The following is a 12,327-nucleotide window of genomic DNA, read 5'->3' on the forward strand; positions in this document are numbered from 1 at the left end:
GGGAAGATACCAGGAACCTGTTCTTGTAATTGTTCCATTTCTTGAAACTCCTTTGGGCATTCTGTAATTATGGGTGAAGCCATTACCTTTACAGCTGCCAAAACAGTCCTCAGAAGTAGGTCCACATCCTCAACAGGTAATGTTTTTACTACTCTGACAACTGCTTCTTATGATAACAAATCACATTCTAGTTGTATTTTATATAATGGAACCAGAATATATTCTCCACTGAATTCATTTATTAATACAGCATTTTAGTTCCCATCAAACTCTCTGGAGGGAAAATCAAATATTTTTCCAGTAAAAGTGATTGTGTTGCCCCTGTGGCTCTCAGTATGGTTATAAGTTTTACTCCCTCACTTGAAGAAAAATGAGTTCCCTTTTCTTTAACAAAAATCCTGCATAATGCTCATCTATCTTACACATTTCTTTACTAATAACAGAATTCACCTCTGGCCTTTTGTTACAATTAGAGCTACAACTTGGTTTGTGGTGTTGTCTTTTTCTGTTTCTTTCTCTGACTCATTTTTCCTGTAAGACACATGGGTTTATCTCATAACTCCCAACATTCTGGGTGCACATGACCGGACTTATTACAATACAAACAATTAAGCTTCTGAATCTTACCTCCATCCTCAGCAAATTCCATCTTCATTTGGGGAGGAATTCTTGAGACATTCCGTACTGTCCATTCTCCACCCTGTTTACCTGTCTTCCTTTCACTCTTCTACTTTCTATTTTTCTGAAACTTCTGGGGATGACTGAAAAAAAGGCTTTATTGATCAATTAATAATCATTAGCCATTGCAGCTGTTTGTTTAGCTGTTACTTTCCTTTGGTTTTCTTTATGAGTTCAGATTACAGAAGATAAAGAATTTTAAAATTCTTCTAAAAGAATAAATTCCCTGAGAGCATTTTAAGTATTCTCATCCTTGAAGGCTCTTATTCATCTAAAGTTGTTTTGTTTAATTCTCTCAAACTCAGTGTAAGGTTGCTCAGACTATTTCCATATGTTCTGGGACCCCTGATTGTACGTTTCCAGGATTGACTCAAATACATTCAGATTAGCCCTTTTCACCTCATCATAATCCCTGGAATGTTCATCTGATAGTGAATAATTCTCTTGTGCTTCAGTAATGAACTTACTTTTCATAGGCAAGATCTAATCTGATGAAGGGCTTATGTCCGAAACGTCGATTCTCCTGTTCCTGGGATGCTGCCTGACCTGCTGTGCTTTACCAGCAACACATTTTCAGCTCTAATCTGCTTTAGGTCACCTAATCTGTGATCTATCTTTTCAAACAATATGGAAAACATTTTCACATCCCTCTCATAAATATCTCCTGACTGAACCGTGGATTATGGTTAGAAATTTCCTTTTGCAAATCTTCTGGTCTAACTTGTCCAAAGCCAAAACCTTTTTTATTTAAATTCCCATTCTCTTTCTTTTTCCTCTCTGTCCTCTGGCCTTTCTTTGTCTTTTTCCTCCCTTTCAAATTCTAGTTTTGTTAAATTCTACATCTCTTTGGAATTTCATCTCCAATGTTGTCATTTCCATTTGCCTGAATTGCAACTCAAGGTTCACTGGTGTATCCAGTATATGACCTGTACTCCTTGGCCTCTCTATTTCCAGTAAACCTAATTGTTTCATTATTAAATCAACGATGTCTGCCTTCTTAGCTTGCTCTGGCAACTTTATTCCCAGTCTGCTTGCTAACTCTGCTCATTTAGCTTTAGTCATACCCTGCAATCACATCAGGGAAACTTCTGACACTTGCAAAAAATCTTAAATAATTTCCAGTGCCACCATAAGTCTGAATTCAAACCTGGTGTCTGAATATTCACTCTAAATACCAAAATACAATTCCAGATCTATGTGACCCATATTTCAAGATCCTGGACAAGCCCCGAATCATGTTATGTCATGGAGACAGACAGCCGAATTAAATACAAAAGTGAATACTTTTGTATTCACACACAGTAAAATTAAAACCTTCAAGTACCTCAAAATTGATAAATGGTTCCTAACCAGACTTTTTGAGTAAGCAATCCCAGCCTTTGCAAATAATCAATTCTAGACACTGGGCTTGTTGCTTAAACAAAAGACTTAGCAGTTTATTAACAATTCAGTAACTTCAGCACAACAAAATTAAACCAAATGATCTAATTGGTTAAAAATCACACAACATCAGGTTATAGTCCAACAGGTTTAATTGGAAGCACACTAGCTTTCGGAGCGATGCTCCTTCATCAGGTGATTGTCACTCCGAAAGCTAGTGTGCTTCCAATTAAACCTATTGGACTATAACCTGGTGTTGTGTGATTTTTAACTTTGTACACCCCAGTCCAACACCGGCATCTCCAAATCAGGTTTATTTGGAAGCACTAGCTTTTGGAACGCTGCTCGTTCACCTGGTGATTGTGGAATATAAGATTGTAAGACACAGAATTTATAGCAAAAGTTTACAGTGTGATGTAACTGAAATTATATATTGAAAAAGACCTGGATTGTTTGTTGGTTTCAGTTCTTTCATATGTAAATTGCAAAACTTTGTTAAAAGTTACATTCTCAAGTGAACTTTAACAATTAGTGTTATGTCAGCCTAGATAATGCATTTAAGGTGTGAGCTGCCCTGTGTGAGGTTGTCTATGTCCCAATGGTTAGACTGATTCTATTCTAAAAAATGGATTTACAGAATCTTACATGGATTCATGCAGTTTTTGAGCAAAGTAAAATGTAATCTTGCAAGTACAAATTCACTCCACAAACCTATATGTATATGTGTGCATGTGGGTGTGTGTGCACGTGTTTGGAGGGGGGGAGGTTATGTGTGTCTTTGAGAGTGTGCGTGTGTGGGAGTGTATGTATGAGAGAGGGTCTGCGTGAGTGTGTGTCTGTAGGAGTGGGTGTGTGTAGGAGTGTCTGTGTGTATGCATCTGTGTGTGTGTGTGTATATAGTGCAATGGATTCATCTGTAGTGTGACATGAACCCAAGGTCCCAGTTGAGGCTATCCCCATGGGTACCGACCTTGGCTATCAGCCTCTGCTTGGTCACTTTTCATTGTTGCCTGTCCCGAAGTCAGCCTTGGAGGACGGTCACCCGAAGATCCGAGGTTGAATATCCTGGACCGCTGAAGTATTCTCCAATTGGGAGAGAACCCTCCTGTCTGTTGATTGTTATGTGGTGCCCATTCATCCGTAGCCTCTGCTTCGTCTTGCAAATGTACCATGCCTCAGGGCATCCTTGCCTGCAATGTATGAGAGAGACAATGTTGGCTGAGTCAGATGAGTGCCTGCTACGTACATGGTAGGAGGTGTCCCCCCATGTAATGGCAGTATCTGTGTGGACACACTGACACGTCTTGCAGCGTCTACCGTGACAAGGTTGTATGGTATTATCCTGAAAGCTGGGCAGTTTGCTATGAACAATGATCTAGATTAGATTAGATTACTTACAGTGTGGAAACAGGTCCTTCGGCCCAACAAGTCCACAAGGACCTGCCGAAGCGTAACCCACCCAGACCCATTCTCCTACATTTACCCCTTCACCTAACACTACGGGCAATTTAGCATGGCCAATTCACCTAACCTGCACATTTTTGGATTGTGGGAGGAAACCGGAGCACCCGGAGGAAACCCACGCAGACACGGGGAGAACGTGCAAACTCCACACAGTCAGTCGCCTGAGGCGGGAATTGAACCCGAGTCTCTGGCGCTGTGAGGCAACAGTGCCACCGTGCCACCGTGCCACCCACCAAACCTCTGTTTGAGGTTTGGTGGTTGTTAAAGTTCACTTGAGAATGTAACTTTTAAAAATGTTTGTGATTTACATATGAAAGAACTGAAACCAACATGGTCATTCTAAAAGGTGAGAGACTTAACAAACAATCCAGGTCTTTTTCAATATATAATTTCAGTTACATCACACTGTAAACTTTTGCGATTAAATTCTGTGTCTTATGATCTTATACTCCACAACCACCTGATGAAGGAGCGACACTCTGAAAGCTAGTGCTTCCAAATAAACCTGTTGGACTATAACCTCGTGTTGTGTGATTTTTTAACCTAGAATGACCATATTGGTTTCAGTTCTTCAAATGTAAATCCCTGAACTGTTTTTAAAGTTACATTCTCAAGTGAACTTTAACAGTAGGTTTGGATTCTTGCACTTTTTGCTCAAAAAACTTGGAGAACATAAACTCTACACAGTTGTCCGAGCATGGAATCAAATCTGGGTCCCTGGTGCTGTGGGGCAGAAGTGCTGACACCTGAGTCATCGTGTAAGAATATTTTCAAATTTCAGATATCATCCTCCCAAAGACAAGGAGAATATATTCATTGCTTGACAAGTTATGGTATCACATCTTGTTGGTGTCACTAGTAATTTCAAACCCCAGGCTAAACTTCTTGGGGACATGAGTTTGAATCTCAGAGCAGATGGTGAAATCTCTATTCAATAAAAATCTGGAATGAAACGCTAATTTTAATGGTGACCATGAACCCACTGTTGATTATCATAAAAGCCTGCTTGGCTCACTAGTGTGCTTCAGAGAAGAAAATCTGTCAACCTTGTTTGCAGTACATGTGAACCTGTCTGTCCTCTAGGCAATTAGGGATGGGCAATTAGTGATGGTCAAGTCAATGATGCCCAAATCGTGTGAACGAACAAACAAAATCACTGACACACTGAAGAATGGTTTACAAATCTGTGGAGAGAGAAATAGAGTGAATGTTTCAGGCCAGTAGACTTATCAGAAATGGGTGAAGTTAGAAATATCATAGTGTGACAAAAAATCTACTTCATATTTTAGACTTTGGGATTTAGATTTTAACATACAGGCAGATGGATGTGGGTTGCTTCAGTACTGACCGTCCCACAGAGCAGCACTGTCACAGAACTGAGCGTCCCACAGTATTGATTCTCCAACAGTTTGGCACGCCCTCAGTATTGATGCTCTGACAGTGTGGCACTCCTTCAGCACTGACCCTCTGACAGTGCAGTACTCCCTCGCTAGTAATGGGACTGTTTGAAATGTGCCTTCTGGTTGCCAGTGTGGAGCTTGGACTCAGTTTTGTAAAATTGACGGAGCTGACACAGCACAAGGAACAGGAAGCGAACAAACTGGACTAGATTCCTGAACTGAGACACCAAGAAAGGAAGTATTGGTTTGCGTATCTGCAAGACTTGGAGTATCCCGGGACCCAGAGCGTGAATGACTCTCTGTAAAAACTCTGCAATCTGCAGGCAGGAGGGGAACTGGTAGCGCTGGGGAGTTTGACTGTCGAGGGTGGCACTGGACGCAGTGAGGGTATACCGGGTATCTCTGAGAATCCGGGCATGGACGGTCCCGGAACAGAGCGGCTTGGAGGAGAGGGACTGGCAGCTGCTGGCTTCCCAGGGGAGGAGAGGTGAGTGCGACAGGGGCTCCATGCTGGGACTGAATGACATGCTCGAAGGAGCTGGGAGTTTCGGACTGGCTGAACGGTTCAGAAGCTGTTTTTGTAAACACAAAATTAATTAATTAATTATTAGTCTGAGGAGACAAAAAAGTAAATTCTTTTGAATCCAGCAGTGTTTAAAAAGTTGTAAACGAGATATTTATATTATTTTTAAATATATTTTTATTATTAATTAGTTTGTGACGAACTTGTAGCTTCCACAGTGTTAGAGAAAATCCCATTCTCCAGGTCTGTCATTTTGTAATGTTTCTGAGATAGACATGAGTTTTGTCTCCCGACAATATCTGGACTAATTCATGTCATTGTTTTGCTAGTTCTTTGCTCTCTAAAGCATTCACATGTTTGAAATCCAATCCTATAACCATCGGTCATTTTGCTGTTTATGGGATCTTGCTGTGTGACAATTGACTGTCACGGGCGCCTACCTTAATACTGCAACAATAACGACTCTCCAACTGTAAAAGTGAAGTTCTGCAGATGCTGGAAATCTGAAATAAAAATCGAAAGACTGGAAAAACTCTACTGGCCGGACAACATCTGTGCAGAGAGAAACAGAATTAACGGAGCCAGTCTAAATTACTTATTCAGGATTTCCAGAATTTTTTGTTTTTATTTCAGATTTCTAATGTTGTTCAGTGTTTATTATTGAATCACATGAGTGGGGAATGAAGTTTCCAGCTGAAATTGCTGGACCAGCTGATAACCTTGGAACTGGAAGAGTTTATGGTGCTCAGTTTTGTGAAAGCAGACACAAAACTTTTCTAAGGAAGGGCCACCCGACCTGAACCGTTAACTCTGGTTTCTCTGCACAGATGCTGCCAGACCTGCTGAGCTTTTCCAGTACCTGCTGTTTTTATTTCTGATTTACAGTGTCAGCAGTTCTTTTGGTTTTTACAAGAACCTTTTGTTGTTTTCTGTCACTTGACGACTTGAAATTAGATCTTTCCACCCTGCAGGCACCCTGCCTCTATTCCTGATGAAGGGCCTTTGTCCGAAACGTCGATTTTCCTGCTCCTCGGATGCTGCCTGACCTGCTGTGCTTTTCCAGCACCACTCTAATCTAGATACTTGAAATTAGAGTGGATTTACAAAGGTTTTATGAAGTGGTAATTTCTGAACTAACAGGTGCAATTTTTGGGATGTTCATGTTGTTAGAACCCTCAGTGATTTTACTTTTTAAATAAAAACACTTTTGGTTGGAGCTATGAGCAGAAAGGTGACCTTTTGATTTGATTTATTATCTTCATGTGTATCTAACTACAGTGAAAAGTTTGTTTTGCATGCAATACAGGCAGATCATAACATACAAATATCACAGGGTGAATGAACAGAGTGAGGAATACAGTTACAGCTGCAGAGAAGGTGCACAAAAACCATGAATAGATTTGACATTTGAGATATCCATTCCGCAGTCTAATAACAGCAGAGAAAAAGCTGTGCTTGAGCCTGTTGGTATATGTCATAGTGTCACAGAGATGTGCAGAAACAGACCCTTTGGTCCAATTCATCCATGCCAACCAAATATCCCAACCCAATCTAGTCCCACCTGCCAGCACCCAGACCATATCCCTCCAAACCCTTCCTACTCATATACCCATCCAGATGCCTTTTAAATGTTGCAATTCTACTAGCCTCCACCATTTCCTCTGGCAGCTCATTCAATACCCTCTGCGTGAAAAAGTTGCCCCTTAGGTCACTTTTATATCTTTCCCCTTTCACCCTAAACCTGTGCCCTCTAGTTCTGGACTTCCCCACCCCAGGGAAAAAAATTTGTATATTTATCGTATCAATGCCCCTCATGATTTTATAAACCTCTATAAGGTCACCCCTCAGCCTCTGACGCTCCAGGGAAAACAGCCCCAGCCTATTCAACCTCTCCCTACAGCTCAAATCCTCCAACCCTGGCAACATCCTTGGAAATCTTTTCTGAACCCTTTCAAGTTTCACAACATCCTTCTGATAGGAAGGAGACTAGAATTGCACACAATATTCCAAAAGTAGCCTAACCAATGTCCTGTACAACCTCAACATGACACCTCAACTCCTGTACTCAATACTCTGACCAATAAAGGAAAGCATACCAAATGCCTTCTTCACTATCCTATCTCCCTGTGACTCCACTTTCAAGGAGCTATAAACCTGCACTCCAAGGTCTCTTTGTTCAGCAACACTCCCTAGGACTATACCATTAAGTGTATAAGTCCTGCTAAGATTTGCTTTCCCAAAATGCAGCACCTTGCATTTTTCTAAATTAAACGCCATCTGCTACTCCTCAGCCCATTGGCTCATCTGATCAAGATCCCATTGTAATCTGAGGTAACCTTCTTAACTGTCCAGTACACCTCCAATATTGGTGTCATCTGAAAACTTACTAACTATACCTCTTGTACTCACATCTAAATCATTTATATTAATGATGAAAAGTAGTGGACCCAGCACCAATCCTTGTGGCACTCCACTGGTCACAGGCCTCCAGTCTGAAAAACAACCCTCCACCACCACCCTCTGTCTACCTTTGAGCTAGTTCTGTATCCAAATGGCTAGTTCTCCCTGTATTCCATGAGATCTAACCTTGCTAACCAGTCTCCCTTGGGGAACCTTGTCGAGTGCCTTACTGAAGTCCACATAAATCACATCTATGCTCTGCCCTCATCAATCCTCTTTATTACTTCTTCAACAAACTCAATCAAGTTTGTGAGACATGATTTCCCACACACAAAGCCATTGCTGACTATTCTTATAAAATCCTTGCCTTTCCAAATACATGTACATCCTGTCCCTCAGGATTCCCTCCAATAACTTGCCCAACACTGACATCAGACTCACTGGTCTATAGTTCCCTGGCTTGTCCTTACCTCCTTTCCTAAATAGCGGCATCACGTTTGCCAACCTCCAGTCTTCTGGCACCTCACCTGTGACTATCGATGATACAAATATATCAGCAAGGGGCCCAGCAATCACTTCCCTAGCTTCCCACAGAGTTCTCGGGTACACCTGATCAGGTCCTGGGGATTATCCACTTTTATGTGTTTCAAGACATCCAGTACTTCCTCCTCTGTAATATGGACATGTTTCAAGGTGTCACCATCTATTTCCCTACATTCTATATCTTCCATGTCCTTTGCCACAGTAAAAACTGATGCAAAATACTCGTTTAGTATCTCCCCCATCTCCTGTGGCTCCACACAAAGGCAGGTTTGCTGATCCTTGAGGGGACCTATTCTCTCCCTAGTTACCTTTTTGTCCTTAATATATTTGTAAAAACCCTTTGGATTCTCCTTAATTCTATTTGCCAAAGCTATCTCATGTCCCCATTTTGCCCTCCTGATTTCCCTCTTAAGTATACTCCTACTTTCTTTATACTCTTCTAAGGATTCACTCGATCTATCCTGTCTGTACCTGACATATGCTTCCTTCTTTTTCTTAACCAAACCTTCAATTTCTTTAGTCATCCAGCATTCCCTATACATACCAGCCTTCCCTTTCACCCTGACAGGAATATACTTTCTCTGGATTCTCGTTATCTCATTTCTGAAGGCTTCCCATCTTCCAGCCATCCCTTTACCTGCGAACATCTGCCTCCAATCAGCTTTTGAAAGTTCTTGCCTAATACCGTCAAAATTGGCCTTTCTCCAATTTAGAACTTCAACTTTTAGATCTGGTCTATCCTTTTCCAACACTATTTTAAAACTAATAGAATTATGGTCGCTGGCCCCAAAGTGCTCCCCCACTGACACCTCAGTCACCTTCCCTGTCTTGTTTCCCAAGAGTAGGTTAAGTTTTGCACCTTCTTTAGTAGGTAAATCCACAAACTGAATCATAAAATTTTCTTGTACACACTTAACACTATGGCAGTTCCAATCTATGTTTAGAAAGTTAAAATCGTCTACCATAACCACCCTATTATTCTTCCAGATAACTGAGAGCTCCTTACAAATTTGTTTCTCGATTTCCCTCTGACTATTAGGGGGTCGATAATACAATCCCAATAAGGTGATCATCCCTTTCTTATTTCTCAGTTCCACCCAAATAACTTCCCCAGATGTATTTCCGGGAATATCCTCCCCCAGTATAGCTGTAATGCTATCCCTTATCAAAAATGCCACTCCCCCTCCTCTCTTGCCTCCCTTTCTGTCCTTCCTGTAGCATTTGTAACCTGGAACATTAAGCTGTCAGACACATCCATCCCTGAACCACGTTTCTATAATTGCTTTGATATCCCACTCCCACGTTTCTAATCATGCCCTGAGTTCATCTGCCTTCCCTGTGAGGCCTCTTGCATTGAAATAAATGCAGTTTAATTTATCAGTCCGACTTTGTTCTCTGCTTTGTCCCTGCCTGCCCTGACTGTTTGACTCACTTCTTTTCTCAACCATACCCGTCTCAGATTGATCTCTTTCCTTACTATCTCCCTGGGTCACACTCCCCCCACCTTACTAGGTTAAATCTTCCCGAGCAGGTGTAGCAAATCTCCCTGCCAGTATATTAGTTCCCCTTCCAATTTAGGTGCAATCCGTCCTTCTTGTACAGGTCGCTTCTACCCCAGAAGAGATTCTAATGATCCAAAAATGTGAACCCTTTTCCCATACACCAGCTCCTCAGCCCATGCATTCATCTGCTCTATCCTCCTATTCCTGCCCTCACTAGCTCGTAGTACTGGGAGTAATTCAGATATTACTACTCCTGAGGATCTCCTTTTTAAATTCCTGCCTAACTCTCTTTATTCTCCCTTCAGAATCTCAACCTTTTCCCTTCCTATGTCATTGGTTCCAATGTGGACAATAATCTCCTGCTGCACCCTCTCTGAGACATCCTTGATCCTGGCACCAGGGAGGCAACACACCATCCTGATTTTTCGTTGCTGGCCACAGAAACGTCTGTCTGTGCCTCGGACTTGAGAGTCCCCTAACACAATTGATCTTTTAGAACCCAATGTACCCCTCATTGCTTTAGAGCCAGTCTCTGTACCAGAAACCTGGCTGTTCTTGCTACATTCCCCTGAGAGTCCATCACCCCCTACATTTTCCAAAACAGCATACTTGTTTGAAATGGGGATAGCCACACCTGCCTACCTGCCTACCTCTCTTACCTTTCCTGGAGCTAACCCATCTATGTGACTGTATCTGCGGCTTTTCTCCCTTCCTATAACTGCCATCCATCACATCCCCTTGCTCTTGTAAATTCCTCATTGCCTCTAACTGTCTCTCCAACTGATCCATTTGATCTGTTAGGATTCGCAACCAATGGCATTAATTGTAGATAAAGTTGTCAGTGGCACGTAAACTCTCCCTAAACTCCCACATCAGACACGACGAGCATATCACTCTACAAAAGGCCACTTTTGATTCTATCAATCTACAAACCCAGAAAACAGCACTGTCTTATCCCTCTACAAAACACTATTCCAGGAGAAAGTGAGGACTGCAGATGCTGGAGATCAGAGCTGAAAATGTGTTGCTGGAAAAGCACAGCAGGTCAGGCAGCATCCAAGGAGCAGGAGAATCGACGTTTCGGGCATGAGCCCTTTTTTAGGAATGAGGAAAGTGTGCCAAGCAGGCTAAGATAAAACACTATCTTAATGCTTATGACTTATATTATTAAGTTTAATCAAGAGACATGTCTTAATAAAACACATAATTGAGAAAGAATCGACTCTAGTCACTACTGCAGATTTCTGTAGGCCATACTTAAAACTAATCACTTACCTGTTTCTGTGCTGTGACCTCTCCCAAGCAGGTTCCTCCAAGATCAGTTGTGAATTTCACTGTTTGTTAATTTTCCCAGATGCTCTCCGATGTCTAGTGATACATGAATTCAAACAGTAAAGGCAGTAACTGCGCAGGTTCACTGCTCTGTCAGTTAGCAGTGCGGGTTTCTTTCTCTCTTTCTAACTCCTGCACTGACCTCACCATGGGCTGCCTTTGTCTGTTCCTCTCCCTTTTAAAAGTGCTGTTGTTTTGACTTTTTTTTCCCAAAGTTCCAAAACAATGCAACAGCATATAAAACAGTAATTGCTGCTCCTGGAATTCAAGGAAATTACCCCCAACACCTAAAATACCTCAAAAAAGGAGCAGCCTGTTACAGCCAGAAATTTTTCCCCTCCTCCATCTTGGATTACTTGTATCTTCTGTCTGATGGAAGAGGTTAGAGGAGGTTATAACCAGGGTGGGAGGGGTCTCTGATGCAGCAATTGGAATTGCAGATGAAGTCAGTGGATGATAGCTTGGCTTGCGTGGTAGTTTGGATTGTGTTTACAACTTTCTGTAGTTTCTTACGGTCCTGGGCAGACCAGTTGCCATACCGAGCCGTGATGCATCCCAGATAAAATGCTTTCTATGGTGCATCTGTAAAGGTTGCTGAGAGTCCTTATGGGCATGCCGAATTTCCTTAGCCTCCTGAGGAAGAGGAGTTGTTCTACATTCTTGACTATCATATCAACGTGGGTGGTCCAGGACACATTGTTTGTGGTGGTCCCTCCTTGGAACTTGACGCTCTCGACCCTATCCACCTCAATCCCGTTGATGTGGGTAGGGGCATGCCCTCCTCTTTGCTTCCTGAAGTTAATAATCAGCACTTTAGTTTTACTGACGTTGAGGGAGAGATTGTTATATTTGCACTGTGAGCAGCACCTTATTATTTGTTTTTGAGGCCAGGTCAGAAATTTAATTGCATGTTGGTTTTTGAACAAAGCAGTTTTGTGAACTTTTTCACCCCGGGGAGGCAGTATGCTTAACCTGATAGCACATGTTTCACTATTAACAAGCCCACAATTGGTGCAAGCAAGTCTGGGAGAAAACATGATGATCAAACAGAGAGCAGGGCCATCTTGTTGGTGAGAACTGGACCTGAAAATATATGTGATGACGT

At 41.9% G+C, this 12,327-nt stretch overlaps 1 protein-coding gene across 1 annotated transcript in view; it reads left to right on the plus strand.

Moving 5' to 3' along the window:
* The first annotated feature begins 5,305 nt into the window (after positions 1 to 5,305).
* Positions 5,306 to 12,327, plus strand: part of LOC122539547 (NACHT, LRR and PYD domains-containing protein 3-like) — a 32,101-nt gene continuing 25,079 nt past the window's right edge. Inside the window, exon 1 of the mRNA XM_043674517.2 lies at positions 5,306 to 5,409. Coding sequence (XP_043530452.2) covers positions 5,339 to 5,409 — 71 coding nt within the window. The 5' untranslated portion in view covers positions 5,306 to 5,338. The remainder of the gene's footprint in view (positions 5,410 to 12,327) is intronic.

This window comes from Chiloscyllium plagiosum, unplaced genomic scaffold, assembly GCF_037043375.1.
Source record: "Chiloscyllium plagiosum isolate Xiang-an unplaced genomic scaffold, Cpla_swu_hap1 HiC_scaffold_36, whole genome shotgun sequence".
In the NCBI taxonomy this organism is placed as follows: Eukaryota; Metazoa; Chordata; class Chondrichthyes; order Orectolobiformes; family Hemiscylliidae; genus Chiloscyllium; species Chiloscyllium plagiosum.